General features: G+C 36.8%; 1 protein-coding gene across 7 annotated transcripts in view; it reads left to right on the top strand.

Moving 5' to 3' along the window:
- NUBPL (nucleotide binding protein like) overlaps positions 1–14022 on the top strand; it is an 87708-nt gene that overhangs the window by 19122 nt on the left and 54564 nt on the right. For 5 of the 7 annotated variants that reach the window (XR_006165153.1, XM_042791017.1, XM_042791018.1 and 2 more), the window contains 2 exons: positions 12071–12110; positions 12201–12291. The exons of 1 other annotated variant lie outside the window; for it this stretch is intronic. Coding sequence is in view for 5 of the 6 variants with exons in the window: in XM_042791017.1 (XP_042646951.1) it covers positions 12071–12110; positions 12201–12291 (131 nt within the window). In the remaining variant the exon portion in view is untranslated. Of the gene's footprint in view, positions 1–5734; positions 5848–12070; positions 12111–12200; positions 12292–14022 lie in introns of all 7 variants that reach the window. One more of the 7 variants, XM_042791019.1, reaches the window with a different exon arrangement.

Raw genomic sequence — 14022 nt, forward strand, 5'->3', positions numbered from 1 at the left:
TCCACGGACAGGATAGCTACCACCTCTCTGGGCAGCCTGTGCCAGTGTTTCAACACCCTCACCGTAAAAAAATTATTTCTCATATACAGTCTGAATCTACCTTTCTTCAGTTTAAAACCATTACCCCTCATTCTATCCCTGCACTCCCTGATAAAGAGTCCCTCCCCATCTTTCCTGTAGCCCCCTTTAAGTACTGGAAGGCCGCTACAAGGTGTCCCTGGAGCCTTCTCATCTCCAGGCTGAACAACCCCAACTCTCTCAGCCTGGCCTCTTTGGAGAGGTGCTCCAGCCTGCTGTTGTTGTAAGATGTCCATTTGTAACTGATCTTCATTTGTGCATGTGTGTGGGTGTTGTGGTGGTGGTTGTTCTATACATTCTCGCTTGGTATAAAGCATGCAGAACGAAACAGTGCCAATATCTTTAAAGGGTGGTTATTGAGCTTGCAATGTTAGCCTCTGAAAAATTAAGTGGCAAATTTACTAGTTCTAATATAAATAAAATTCTGTCTCCATATGCTTATACCCTCTACTCTGGATAAAGTATTATATTTCCATATACAGATGCACTGCATGCACTTATGCAGGCACCTTTTAAATAGAGTGCTTTCTACATTTAAGTACCTGGCTTACAAATACAGAGTTTATTTAGATTAAGTTCTAAGAGAGAAGAATAGTACTTGGTTTTATTTGTTGAGTTTGTGTTTTATTTTTTTTAAGTCAAAGGCTAATTCTCTTCTGTAATAAATAAATAACTGAACCCTCTCATGTATCATCAGCAGAGTTTGACTTCCTGATACAAATTGAAGTATTCTTGCATACTCTTGTACTTTGGACCCCATTGAGGGTATATGTCATATGGGCTGTGTTTTATCTGTAACAGATTTTGTTGCTTTGAATTTTGCATTTGAAGTACATTATGCAATATGAACACAAAATGGACTAGGTTGTGGAGCTCTTTGTATTTCTTCTTTTCCTTTTTACTTGATGCTGATTTTTTTTTCTTTCCAGAAGGGATCAGGTAGAAATTTGATTCTCCATTTTTTTTTTCCCCCCTGTCTGAGAAATTGATTAGATAACTTTAAAATTCTTATACATTTTGTTATGTATTTTATCAATCCATACCAAATTTAAATCCATGTCATGAGCCACAAATAAGAAGCAAGTTGCCCAGATTATTTCATACAGCCATACAAATAAACTTGCTATGAATGCAAGAACTTAAGAGTATATTCAGTCAGATAATAGGGCAGCTCAATTTTGTTTGCACATACATTTCAGTGACTGTAGATATTTTGGGTATACACCTGAGAATTCACTACAAGCTTTTGTCTTAACATGTTTCAAGTGTTGCTAAAACTATGGAATTTAATGTAATAGAAATTGGAGATTTCCCTGAATTGAAATTGCTTCTGTTGACTTGTAAGCACTAACATTTAGATCACTAAAATGTATTCTTTCTACTTCTGCGTGGAATGTACAAGAATATATTATCAAGATTTAAGAAAATATTTCATTGTTTAACTGGCAGAAAATGAATTTGCATATTTTAAAAGCTTGGCACATTACACAAGGCTACTGAGAAACTCATGTAGTAATTCAGTACGAATGATAACAGGATGGAATTTGTATTTCTGGAAGTCTGTTCACTTCTTTGTGCACTTATGAGTTGATGAAGCTGTAGAGTAACAACGACAGTGCTGGTGAAGCAGCTGACATTAGGATGATTTCATTGTGAAAACAGAAATTTGGAGGGCATAGAAAGCTTTAATTGTGAGTTTCAGGGATTCCTTCAGTGAATGACAGATAGGATAATCTCTCAAGGAAGGGATCCATCATAGCTATGTGTGTATATATGGTGTGTGTGTATATATACATATACAGATAGTAAAATATGTATGACCCTTGCATTTTGCTATAATGGAGTTTAGTGTTATTTTCTTCCAATTTCTTGTTATATTTTCAAGAATAAAACATAAACCCCGAACAAATATTGTTTTGTAGAATAACTGAGTAAACCCAGTCAGTCCTGTGTTAAAAATGTGCATTAACAATGTGTAACAATGAGTCAATTAAAAACATTTTTTTTTTCAATAGCATAGCAATCAAAAATTATGTTTAAAGTCTATTGCTGTCTTCATGGTGAAGCCTGAACTTGAAAATGAATCTGTAGAGTAATCCTGGGAGGTTCTGAGTGCTCTGGCACTCTCTAATTTCTGTTTTATTTTCTCACATGTAGCAGTTGAAAAGGGATTAGGGATGCCTGATAACATACAAAATAAATCTGTGCAGCAATTATTTCTTCTGAATAGAAATTATTATAGTTATTCTATAATTTAAGTTTTCAAAATGAATTAGGAGTTCTTAGGAGGAAGTCTGTATAAATGGAAGATACTCCATTAATTTAATTTTTCAAACTGTAGTACATTGGCAAGTCTGCTAAAATTTAATAGGGTGTCATTCAAAATACTGTAACTAAATGGTCAGGGAAATATTGGTTAATAAGTTCACAACTGAATTTAATTAGCTAATGGAGGATTATCTAACTATGGAATGAATATTAACACCAGCTACAATATATACATAGGCCAACGGTTATAACAAGAAACAAAAGCTTTACTTCTATTCTTTCTCCAAATAATTTACTTAAAAGCTGTTTTCTGGCTTAGTGAACTGCATAATTTAATTTTTTTCATTTTTTTTAAGTCTACCTTTTAAACTAGTTGGCAGAGAGTAAAAGCTATTACATTGCCAAAAAGATACTGCTATTTTGCCAGATAAATATAACATTTCTTCACTTTGAATGATTATGGAGGTTTTGGTGGGCTTTTTTTATGATAGTTTAGTGTTTTCTTGATATTTCAAAGCTGTTTTACCATTTCATGATATCCTCAGTGTCTTTTTTATTTCTAAATAATGTAATATATTCAAAAGATCAGTAGGGTGAATCTGTTTTTAAAATTTGGAATAAAAAGTAATTTCTGAGGGAAAGCTAGCAGTAGTTGTGTCTGGCCCTGTTGAGTCTAATAATATTGCAGGAGCTATAGAAATGAAATTACTGATAAAATTCTAAAGTCAGAAATGGACACTTGCATTTTTTCACTGGGACACATTTACATGTCTGCTACTCTTTAGACTGTGATAGCAGAATCTTGTAACAGAAAGTGATAGTTTAAAATAGTCTGTTGTTGACTGTTTAAATACATCTGCTGGAAATAGCTGTATGAAGGGATTGTGGTGCATCCACTTGAGGGTTATAAATAGAAAATTTGGAGTGGACTACTGAAACAGAGAAAATGTTACATAGGTAGCAGAATTATTGAGGTAACCATGAGGAAGTATCTTGATCTTACATAAGGGTTTAATTTTAAAGATACAGCTTGTATTCTCAAATTGTCTTTATTGTGCTTTACTAGTGGAGCTGCACCATGATTAATTTAAATAAAAACTAAATTTGATTCCTTCAAAAAAGTCATATTTGCTACTGCTATTACCTCTTGTTTTGTTAACAAGTGAATTTTAGAGTGTGTGTAGTCTAATGATATACTTTACTGTTCTATTTTGAAAGAAGTTTGAACTGAAACACTGTGTTTTACTTTTGGTGATGTCTTATCCCAGTTTATCTGGATAGCTGAAGTAGTCTTACATGTGACAAAGTAAGAATTCAGAATGTTATAATTAGTTGTTTATATATTGGAGGCTCTTTTGGATGTGATGAGACAGTTGAAAATGAGAAGACTCAATTGTTAAATATTTTATTCTGGACCTTGACCGTTGCCCTCAAGCCTGTAACAATTAACCTCAAAACAGATTAATTCAGCTATTGTTGAACCCACTTGTGGAAAAAATTGATGACCTTCATTTGGAAGTGAAAGGAGGTGGAGGATACCCAACTCTGCAAGGGATTATTTATAGGCATGCAGTTGTTAGCTGCTGTTTAAAAAAATAAAAAACCTCTAGACAGTTAATTTATTAAAATTGTATTCATTATACATAAATTCATACTTACAAAAGAAGTAAGGCAAAAAAGTATAATATGAGAAATGTAATTTAGTAATTAAATCTTGTTACAGAGAGCAGTCTTTTTTGGATAAATGGCAAATCAAATTTTACCAAATGCTATTGCAATATAAATTAGTGAAACAATAACGTGAAAAAACACATTTCCAGTACTTGAAAGCAGAAGTGTATTACTCTTCATGTTGTTAATCCTGCAGTGCAGTAATTATAAATGTTTCGATATGGATTATGGCTAAAAAATATTAATTACATTATAAAGTTTACTCTTAGAGGTACAAATGGTTTGTCTGGTTCAACTTTTTTACAAGTTGGAAATAAATTGCAAAATGATTTTACAGTAGTAACGTGATAGATACACGTGTCATTGTACATATGTAAACAAAAGAAATGATTCTTTTGTTTGAACACTGAACACATTTACCTTTTTGCTTATTTCAGAGGAATAAATGTTTCCATCCTCTTCTCTGGTAGAAGTAAAATTAAAAGAACTGTAACTAATTCTGAGTTTTCTCAGTATTTTTACATTGCATTTTCACTTTCTAATTTGTTTGTTTGTTTCTTTGTTTTCCCTCTATGTGTTTCTTGCTGTGTTTTCCCTCTTTCCTTACCTTTCTCTACAGTACAATGGAGTGGCCTTTCAGAATAAATAAATGAAGTGGAATAAATCAAAAATAGGAAAATGTATTTTAATTCTTTCCCTATAGTAACCAGAAGCTAAAAGTGACCGTAGGAGTTTAAAAGCTAGCATATTGTTCCTTTGCTATAGTTTGATCGTCATAGTCTTGTGAGGTACATAGAACTTCACTTTACAAGTAGTGAAATCAGACTAAAATCACAAAAGGATGTATGAGGGGAGTCATATGAAATGCAAAAGGGAATATTTAATATACACAGAAACACATCTTTTTAAAAGTGGAGAATCAGCAAGTTTGCTGTAGTTTTCATCTATGTCATCATGTCAAATGCTTTTTTTTTTTTTTAAATTGCACGTAATCCTTTGAATAGTTTTTTCTTCCATGTCACTTCACCTATGTGTATTTTTGGGGTCTTGATTACAGTATTGAACCCAAAAGGCTGAATTGACTCGAAGTTACTGAGTTCCATAGTTTTGCTTTGAAAGCAATGAAAGTCCCTAGTTAACTGAAATGGTTTTTGAAGTTGGATCTTGAATTGAAGGTAGTGCATAGGGAATGCCCACCTCTTGGGTTCCTGCTCCTCCCAGTTCTGCTTCTTTCTTGTCCATCACATTGTTACGTGGCTTACCAGGCTGTTACCTGGGCAGAAGCCCAGGTCACCCCCTCACAGAAGCCAGTCAGTCCTTCAGGTAACATGAGCCTTCCAAGAGGCTTTGTGTGTTAGGACAGAAGCCTTGAACTGAATATTGTATTAGTCTATTTAATTCCTCCTGAGTATAGTGAACTAAAGGAACCCACCCAAATTAGTCTAATAAAGCGTTTGATCACTATAAATAAACTTTTTTGGCTCCATGGGGATCTGACGGCTTTTTAAAATGTGGGTTATTTTAGCGATTGTAAAGAAGATATTTGTGATGAAAGCTAATGGCAAGATACTTAAAATGAGACCTGTGATACTATTCTAAAGCTAACTATTCAGCAATACTCTAAAATGTAACAAAGATATCACTGTGCTGTTTACTTGTGCCAGACTTGCCTTTGAAGTATAGTCTTCCAGCAAGCAATTAGTTCTTTTGCTTTTAGGTAGGACTGATGAAGCCATATCTGCAACACAGCTCCATTAATGGAACAGCTTTTACAGAGCTTTGTTTCTGCTGCAGTCTATCAGGATGAAAAGAAGTGGTAAACCTACTCAGGTAATGGGATTGGTAGACTGACTAAATATGAGAAGCAAATCTTTTGGTAAAAGCTGTGTTTATTTGTGAATTTGTTTCTTAAAGTTGAACTGTGAGCACTGAATGATGCTCTTTGAGTCTCATTTCTAGTTCACTTTGGTTTAAGTGTTTGTGATGTCTTCATGGTTAGATAACACTGTTAGTGCAGGGTGTAATGGGAAATCACAGCCTTCCTTGTGTGGAGCCCTTCAAGCTTAAAATACAAATTGCAGTATTTCTGGGGCAATCCTGCAGATAAATTTACAACACAGTGTGAAATCAAGCTTGAAGTCTCAATTAGTCTGTCACTTGCCATAGAATATTCTGGGCTTCTGGCATAAGCAGTTAAAACAATGATTTAAAACTTGTGACTGACTAACCTTCTTTTGGTGACAGCATCTTTTCCCTTCTGACACAGGTTGGTGTTTCTGTGTTTTATTGTGGGATAGCCTGGGGCCCTGTTGCTATTTGTCCCTCTCCCCTCCAACACATTTTTCCCTTTACTGCACTGTGGGTGGAATTCACTTGCCTTTGCTTAGGAAACTAGTACTGTTTTAAACATGCTGGAGTGTGGTGGCTGGCATCTAGCTGCCCCTGCAGAAGGTGTTGCTCTCTTCTACGCCTTCTGTCAAATCTGCTAGCCCTGTGCAAATCTCTGTTCCCTAAGGCATCCAAAGTGGCAGGAGACATCTATATGTACACAAGTAAAGCCCAACCTTTCTGTTAGTCTTCATGTCCTGTGTCTCCTACTTTCCAATGTTCCCCCCTATGGTTTTCAGAAACCCTATATAGTCTGAAGTCTTCTTGTGCTTGACTGGAACCTGGATCCCTCCCATTACAGAGCACTGATCTTGGGAGGTGACTTTCAAAATAAACAGGAAATGAGTTTTTTATACTTCTACATAGCGACAACCGTATGAGAGTTACTGTTTACCGTGATTAACAGAAGGTGCTGTGTAAATTGGAGTCCTAGCTTAGGTTGTGATAGAGTATTCTGTAGTCACTGCAGCATGAAATTGTACATAATTAAAAAACAGATGATGCAAAAATTTTTGAGATTTTACAAGTGACCATGTTGAAAATCTGCTTCGGCTTGTCTGTGTGTATGACACATTAATTGAGTTTGTCTCATATAATCTCGTTTAATGTACTGGAATCCACAGACTACTCTTCAGTGTCTGCATGGTGGCTGTGTGTTTTGTTGTGCCATATATCATCTGTGTTTCAGGTAGTGAGGTGTCACCGAGATGTGAGGAGGTGGAAAATAACAATTTGTCATGAAAACTTCAGCTAATGATGAGCTGTGCAAACAGCAGTGGAAACTTTTAGCTTTTGTATAAGATACGAAAAAGTATCAACTTGCTCAAATTGTGATACATGTATGCAGAGGAGTTACAGTATGGATTTTATATAAATACCATACTGTGAAAGGTGAAGGAATACTTAAACTTATGAGCTCTTCAGAAATACACTTCTAAAGCTGCTGCTTCAATGCTAAAATGTTATTTGGAGACTTAGGTATTATAGACAATACATAGTGTAACCTTCTACAGCTTTTTCTGTTGTGCCTCAGTTTGCTCTTTAAAATTATAACTCTTTCAGATATATTTGGGACTTTCAAGGGAAAATAGTAATTTCAACAATGTGCCTAAACTGTTTCGATCTTGTAGATGTTTATCAGTTGTGCATTACATGCTTTCCAACATTGGAGATGCTGTAACTGGAGCCATGACTCTGTTAAAGAATCAGACATTGGAGGAACACAGCATAGGTCTCCAAATCCACAGGGCTATTGAATAACTTATAGCAAGTTTCACAGTCCAGGTCTTGATTCCCTCATCTGTAACATGAGATAATAATTCCCCACCTCAGAAGCATGTTGTTAGGTAAAAATGTTCATTTTGGGTGCATGGGTGTTTCAGAAACAGGGCTTATGTAAAAATTAAGAATCAGGAAACATGCATTCAAAGTATAGCCCAGAGCTTGCAGTGGTGTCTGTGCTGGCAAAGACTTCTGCATTGGCAGTGTCTTTGGGAATATCTGGAAATCACATGCAAAGGTCAGTAGGATGTTTTTAACTAGAAAATCACACAGTAGTTCAACTTTTTGATAGATTTATCTATTCATGTCCCATTTTAGAACAACTTCAAAGTGTTACTTTCTTGCTTGATGACCAAAATCCAGTTAGGACAGACAGGTGACTTTCACTATTAAGATTTATGGAAGACAAACATTAGGTAAAATACTTAGTTATCATTCTAAGAAGTTTCTGATCTTCCATTATAGTGGCAAGTTCCAAAAATAGCTGAGTACAATAGGAAATCTTTAACAGGGAGGAAAATCTGAGCTCCCAGTGTTCTCATCTCACGTTTGAATTTTTTTTCTGGCCTTTGAAATGGTAAAAACCCCCAACCTACCCCTTATTTCAGACACATGAAAACTCTGAGCATTAGTGCTTGCTCAGTCAGTGAGCCCAAAATAGATTTGCTAGGGTGTTGCATGACCCACTATACTCATATTTAATAATTATAAGCTACCTTTGCTGTTCTTAAACAGCATGATGCATCCTAAGGAGGTGCAGTATAGCATCACAATATTCTGGAATAATGATCTTTACTTACCTGATGAGGTAAGACTGAAAGTAAGCTTTTGCTTGCTCTAATATGTCAGTCAGCAGACCTCTTCTAAAAACAGCCAAGAATTTAAATGTCTCTTTTTGACTTAACCCCAGGCAACAACTGAGCCCCACGCAACTGTTCACTCACTCCCTCCCAGTGGGATGGGGAGAGAATCGGTAGGGTAACAGTGCAAAAACTCATAGGTTGAGATAAAGATAGCTTAATAGGTAAAGTGAAAGCTGCATGCACAAGCAAAGCAAACCAAGGAATTCATTCACCATTTCCCACTGGCAGGCAGAGGCTCAGCCATCCCCAGGACAGCCGGGCTCCATCAAATGTAATGGTGACTTGGGAAGAGAAACACCATCACTCCGAATGCCCCCACCTTCCTTTTCCCCCCCAGTTTTATTGATGAGCATGACATCATATGGTATGGGATACACCTTGGGTCAGTTGGGGTCAGCTTTCCCAGCTTCTTGTGCACCCCCAGCCTACTCACTGGTGGGGCAGCGTGAGAAGCAGAAAAGGTCTTGACACTATGCAAGCACTGCTCAGCAGTAACTAAAACACATCTGTGTTATCAACACTGTTTTCATCACAAATCTGAAACATAACCCCATGCAAGCTGCTATGAAGAAATGTAACTCTATCCCAGCCAAAACCATATATATATAGCTCTGTATGTACTTTCTGTGCTTCTTTAATCTGTGGCCACCATTGAATGGCTATGTTGGGCTTTCTAGAGAAAAAGAATGGAGTAACTCAGTTACCTTGTCAGGATAGTCTGCAAAAAAAAAAAAAAAAAAAATTGCAAAAAATTGCAAAATGCAGAAGTTCCATCCTAACGATTTCAACATCATTTTTCCCCACGTGAGTGACAATCCAGCCTTCAGACCAGTCCTGAACTCTTTAAATCAGCAATCTGCTGTAACACTGTCATGAATTTGTATGTGTCTGCTTTTTCCAGTGCCCTACTTGTATTCTACCAGAAAAGGCATTTTATTGCCATTTCATTGGTGCTCTCTTGATCTTCTTGATCTGGTTTTGCGTGTTCAGAGAAAACACAGCACCCTTTTATTTAGGGCCATCAAGCTTACGGAAAAGTTGTAAACAAGAATATTTTATTGATCTTGTGGCATAGGTGTTGATGTGTATTGTGATTTTAAAGAAATTTTGTGTGTTGGATTTTTGGAGCTGTATAGTGTAGGCATCTGATAACTGAGAAGGAAGTGTTAACTCGACTCTGAAAGCAATAGGAACTAGAGATCTCATTAAGCTAAATCTTCTTCACATGTTATGTTTTAGAAAATCTTCATGAGACCCAGGGTGAAGGAGGAGGAATGCCTGTTGCTTTTGATGAGACAAGGGTGATTACCAGAGCCCACTGAAGCACTTTAGATATGAGATAGTCTTAAGAATGCTTTTTAGGAGTAGGCAAACAGTGGGGTGCTCTGCAGTATTTTGTATTACCTTGAGAATATGCAGAACATTATAGCCAGAATATACAATAGGTTGTGAATTCTTGTGCATTGTATAAATTTGATTAAGTCTTGCTGCTTGGAGTAGTTTCTCATCCTTGTTGTTAACCAAAGAAAATAAGATCCAGTTTTCATAAAATGAAACTCTACTGCTGAGAAATAAACAGTGCACATGTTTTAACAAAAGAGAGGCCCCTTTAGCTGCTTTGTAGGTCAGTGTTCCTCTACTCATGGCAGCTCTCCTGTTTTACCCAGTGAGGTGAAGGAGAGGGATATCTCTGAAGGTGTGTCTCTTCTATGAGATTGGTATGTCTACCTGGGCTCTATACAGAAGAAACCATCCATGCGGGTAGCGGATGTTGAGATGTTGACCTCTGGATATTTGACTGACATACTGTAGAGCACTTGAATTGAACTGACAAGTGGCATAGTATTCTGGTAAACTTTCTCAGAATAAATGCATCTTTTTTACTCTCCTTACCCTCCCGTTTTTGGTCCTCATGTGCTAAGTGGTCAACGTTTGGCCAGCCCTTTTTGTTTTTTTTTTTTGTTTTTTCTTAAAATTGTTCCTATTTCATGGTAAAAACAAAGCAGACCTTGAATCTGCAGTCACATGCTGTTGCAGATACTTTTTTTTTTCTTGTTTCTTTTTTTAAAACCCTCTCATAGGTAAATATTTAGTCAATTTTCTCAAGACTTCTAACAGTATTATAACTTGTGGTGGTGCGTAGGTTGTTTGCAAAGACACCAAAGCAGTGTCTAGAGATGGCTCTAGGCTGAAGTTCAGATGTCATCAACCTCTTTATAACAAAACTATCTTACTGCAGAGAGGAGCACTAAGACTGTGATTCCTGGAAATGCGGTTAGACAATATAATGCCACCGAAATAATCCCTGGGAAGAGCTGCAGAAGTAGTGAAGAGTTGTATTACACTGGTACAGTGCATCAGTCCAAGCCCGTCTCTCTTCCAACAGCAGTTCCGTACTCATTCCTGAATGCAATAGACATGCAAGTGATTTGTTTAGCTTCCTATTTTGTTCTTTTTGATTTGTAAACCAAAACATCCAATTTATTTTCAGCCATATTTCTACAAAATTGCATAGTTTGAATGCCCACTTACTTGATTGCTTGAAAGCTTTCATCTGTAGAATTTGGCTGTTTAATTTGTGTGCTCTTGGGTGTTATTTTGTCAGAATTCAGAGTTCAGCTTTGAATGCACTGCATTATATTCACATTGTTTTTATTTTACTATCTATATATATTTTACTTTGGGTGCATCAAAGGTTTCTGTCAAACCTTTATAGTAAAGTGTTCTATTTTCTGCTGGTTCCTGCCTCTGCATGCTCTTAAAATAAACCAGCTAGACCCAAAAAAATTCCTTTTGTTCTTACATGCGTGTGTACGCCATTTTGAGATAAGGTGTGGATTTAGATGGCAGAGACGATAAAGAGGAATTTTGGCTTTTGCGAGGTTTTGATTTGAATGCACTCTTTTTTTATTTACTTTCTGCTTCCTTGCCCCTTTGCCAGCAGAACAATTGCAATATTTCACTTCCCTTCTGGGGTTCCAAAAGAAGACTTAATACAAGGAGAATTCCCCAAAACACTGGTGTGTTAATGGGAACAATCCTCTGATTCATGAGATTAGTGAATAGCATAGTTTAAAAAAAATTTTTTTAAGTCCCATAGCATTGTAGGACTTTGATTTTGTTCTGATATAAATGACTTAGTATTGCAGAAGTAGAAGGCTGCCTAATAGGGAATTTATACCTTGCAAGTGTGGGGATTTCATACAAATAGATGAAGGTGATTTTGGCAGCACAAAGTGACATTATATTATGGGCAGATGTATTGTTATTCTGGCAAGAGATGAATGATATCAGTAAAATGTAACAACCTAAGAAAAAGCGGGGCCAGGTTCTTGGGTAGAATAGATAAATGTATACATATATTGAAGGGATGAGGGGGAGATGCTTTTAACAGAGAGAGAAAAGTGCTCTTAAAAGGAAAAAAAAAATGTGTAAGCTTATTTCTTTAAAAAATACTACACCCAAAACCAATTCCCCCCCCCACTCCCACTCAAAAAACCCTTTGTTTGCTTCTGTTTTAGAAAATCTAATGAGGCCCCTTAAGAACTATGGAATTGCATGGTGAGCATATGTTTTAATTTAAATCAAGCTTCTTTACAGATGTACTTGGTATTGTGCTGGAAAGCTAAAGTTTTTGCCTTGTTGTTTCAGCATGTCTATGGGTTTCTTGATAGAAGAGTCTGCCCCAGTTGTGTGGAGAGGGCTCATGGTAATGTCAGCTGTTGAGAAATTATTGAGACAGGTAAGGACTTAGGTGCATATTCGTGTTTCACATTAGTTGGTTATTTTAAAAAGCATTTAACATGAGTGTCCATGACATGATTTCATATCTTAGTGGTGAGTATTTTTGTATCTTGGTGGTCTTAAATTCTAAAGAATTTAATCTTAACTTCAGGGAGAGGGATAATTGACGCTTTTTACATTCACCTATCCTCTTCAAATAGAGCTGTTGTTCCATGCATTTGATGAGTGAATCATGCCAGTTTGCCTTCCTTCTCAATCCTTTTTAAATGTCTTTATGCAATTGTTATTAAAAAAAAAAAAAAAAAAGGCATTTTGAAGTTGCCTGAGGATTTGAATGTATAGGCATCTATGCAGAAAAAGGTATTTGGCGGTTGCCTGAGGATTTGGGTGTATGGGCATCTATGGAGATCTACAGCTGTATTCCCTTATGTGCTTGTTAATTCACCAGCACTAAGAATTCTTGGATGGCATTTGACACATGACAGGTACATGAAAATCATTAGATACCATCTCTGTGTAATGCAGATAGATTGTTAGTTAATAAATTTCCTGGCATATGGGAGCAGGGTGTCTTTTTTATTTCTTGACAGTTTTTTTTTTTTTTTCCTTCTTATTGTGAATAGATCTATGAAGTGCTAATGAGACAAACAGCTGAAAAAATGCATTAAGGTTCCATGTTTAGATTTTGAAGTGACCCAGATTGTTCACGGCTGACATCCATTCTAGGGATTTAATGTATACAGCTTTGAGATCACTAGGCTTCTGTATGTCTTCTGTAAATGCCTCCAAATCTTGTGCTCCTTTAATTACTGAAAATAAGATTTTTTTTTCTTTTAGCCTTTTTCCATTTTTACTGAATTCTCCTCTAACACAGACTTTTGAATAGTAGCAGTTATTGCCCTAGTCAGAAAAGCCATCTGTCTGCCAAAATTTCAGGAAGAACATCTTTGTCTGGATTGGGCCTTTAAAAATAAGGGGTATCCATGCCAGTATCTGTGGAAGGCTGTTCTGACCTCTTTGCGTTGGCCAGGCTCACAAAGATGAAAGCCTAAAACCTCAAAGGTAGAGCTGAAGTCAGCACCTGCCGTACTGGCATCTCCACCCTGGGAGACCGAAGAGTGTCAGGCACTCCAGTGCCGTTACTTCTGTCGGGAGTGGCCCCAGATGGGAAGCATGTGCCAGCATCCTTGTGGAGGGTGCGGATGATGCCATGTAATGAGCTCGTTGCTCCCTAGCAACCGAACGAAGCAGTTACGTGCTGGCCAATCATGCCATAGGAACGAGACAGAGTCCATTAATGTTTGGGGCATCAGTGATTTCCCTGACTGTGGAACCTGAATTCTGAAAGAGGAAGGCTTTAAGCGAAACTTTTTCTCCCCACAAGCATTTTGCTTCTGCATGATGACCAAGGTAGTCTTAAATCTGTGCTGGAAAAAGTTGTTTGCATCTCCTTAGAAGAGAGAAGCTCACAGATCACAGGCAGAACCAGCAGGTTCTGGCTGATGTACAACTGGTTTTTAGAAAATAACTAGTAATTTTTTCAGGCTAGCACATGCTATTTTGGTTTTAAAAACTGTAATGTCCCTTCTGCCATAGTTACTAGGCATCTCAAGAAGGGGTTAACTGTAGAACCAATAGTGTTATAGCCTTGGACACCTGAATAAGAGACGACCACAGCATGTGATGATGTTTTTAAAGATACTATCATTCCATTTTATATTAGAAATAG

Source organism: Tyto alba, unplaced genomic scaffold, assembly GCF_018691265.1.
Source record: "Tyto alba isolate M040663 unplaced genomic scaffold, T.alba_DEE_v4.0 Super-Scaffold_18, whole genome shotgun sequence".
NCBI lineage: Eukaryota > Metazoa > Chordata > Aves > Strigiformes > Tytonidae > Tyto > Tyto alba.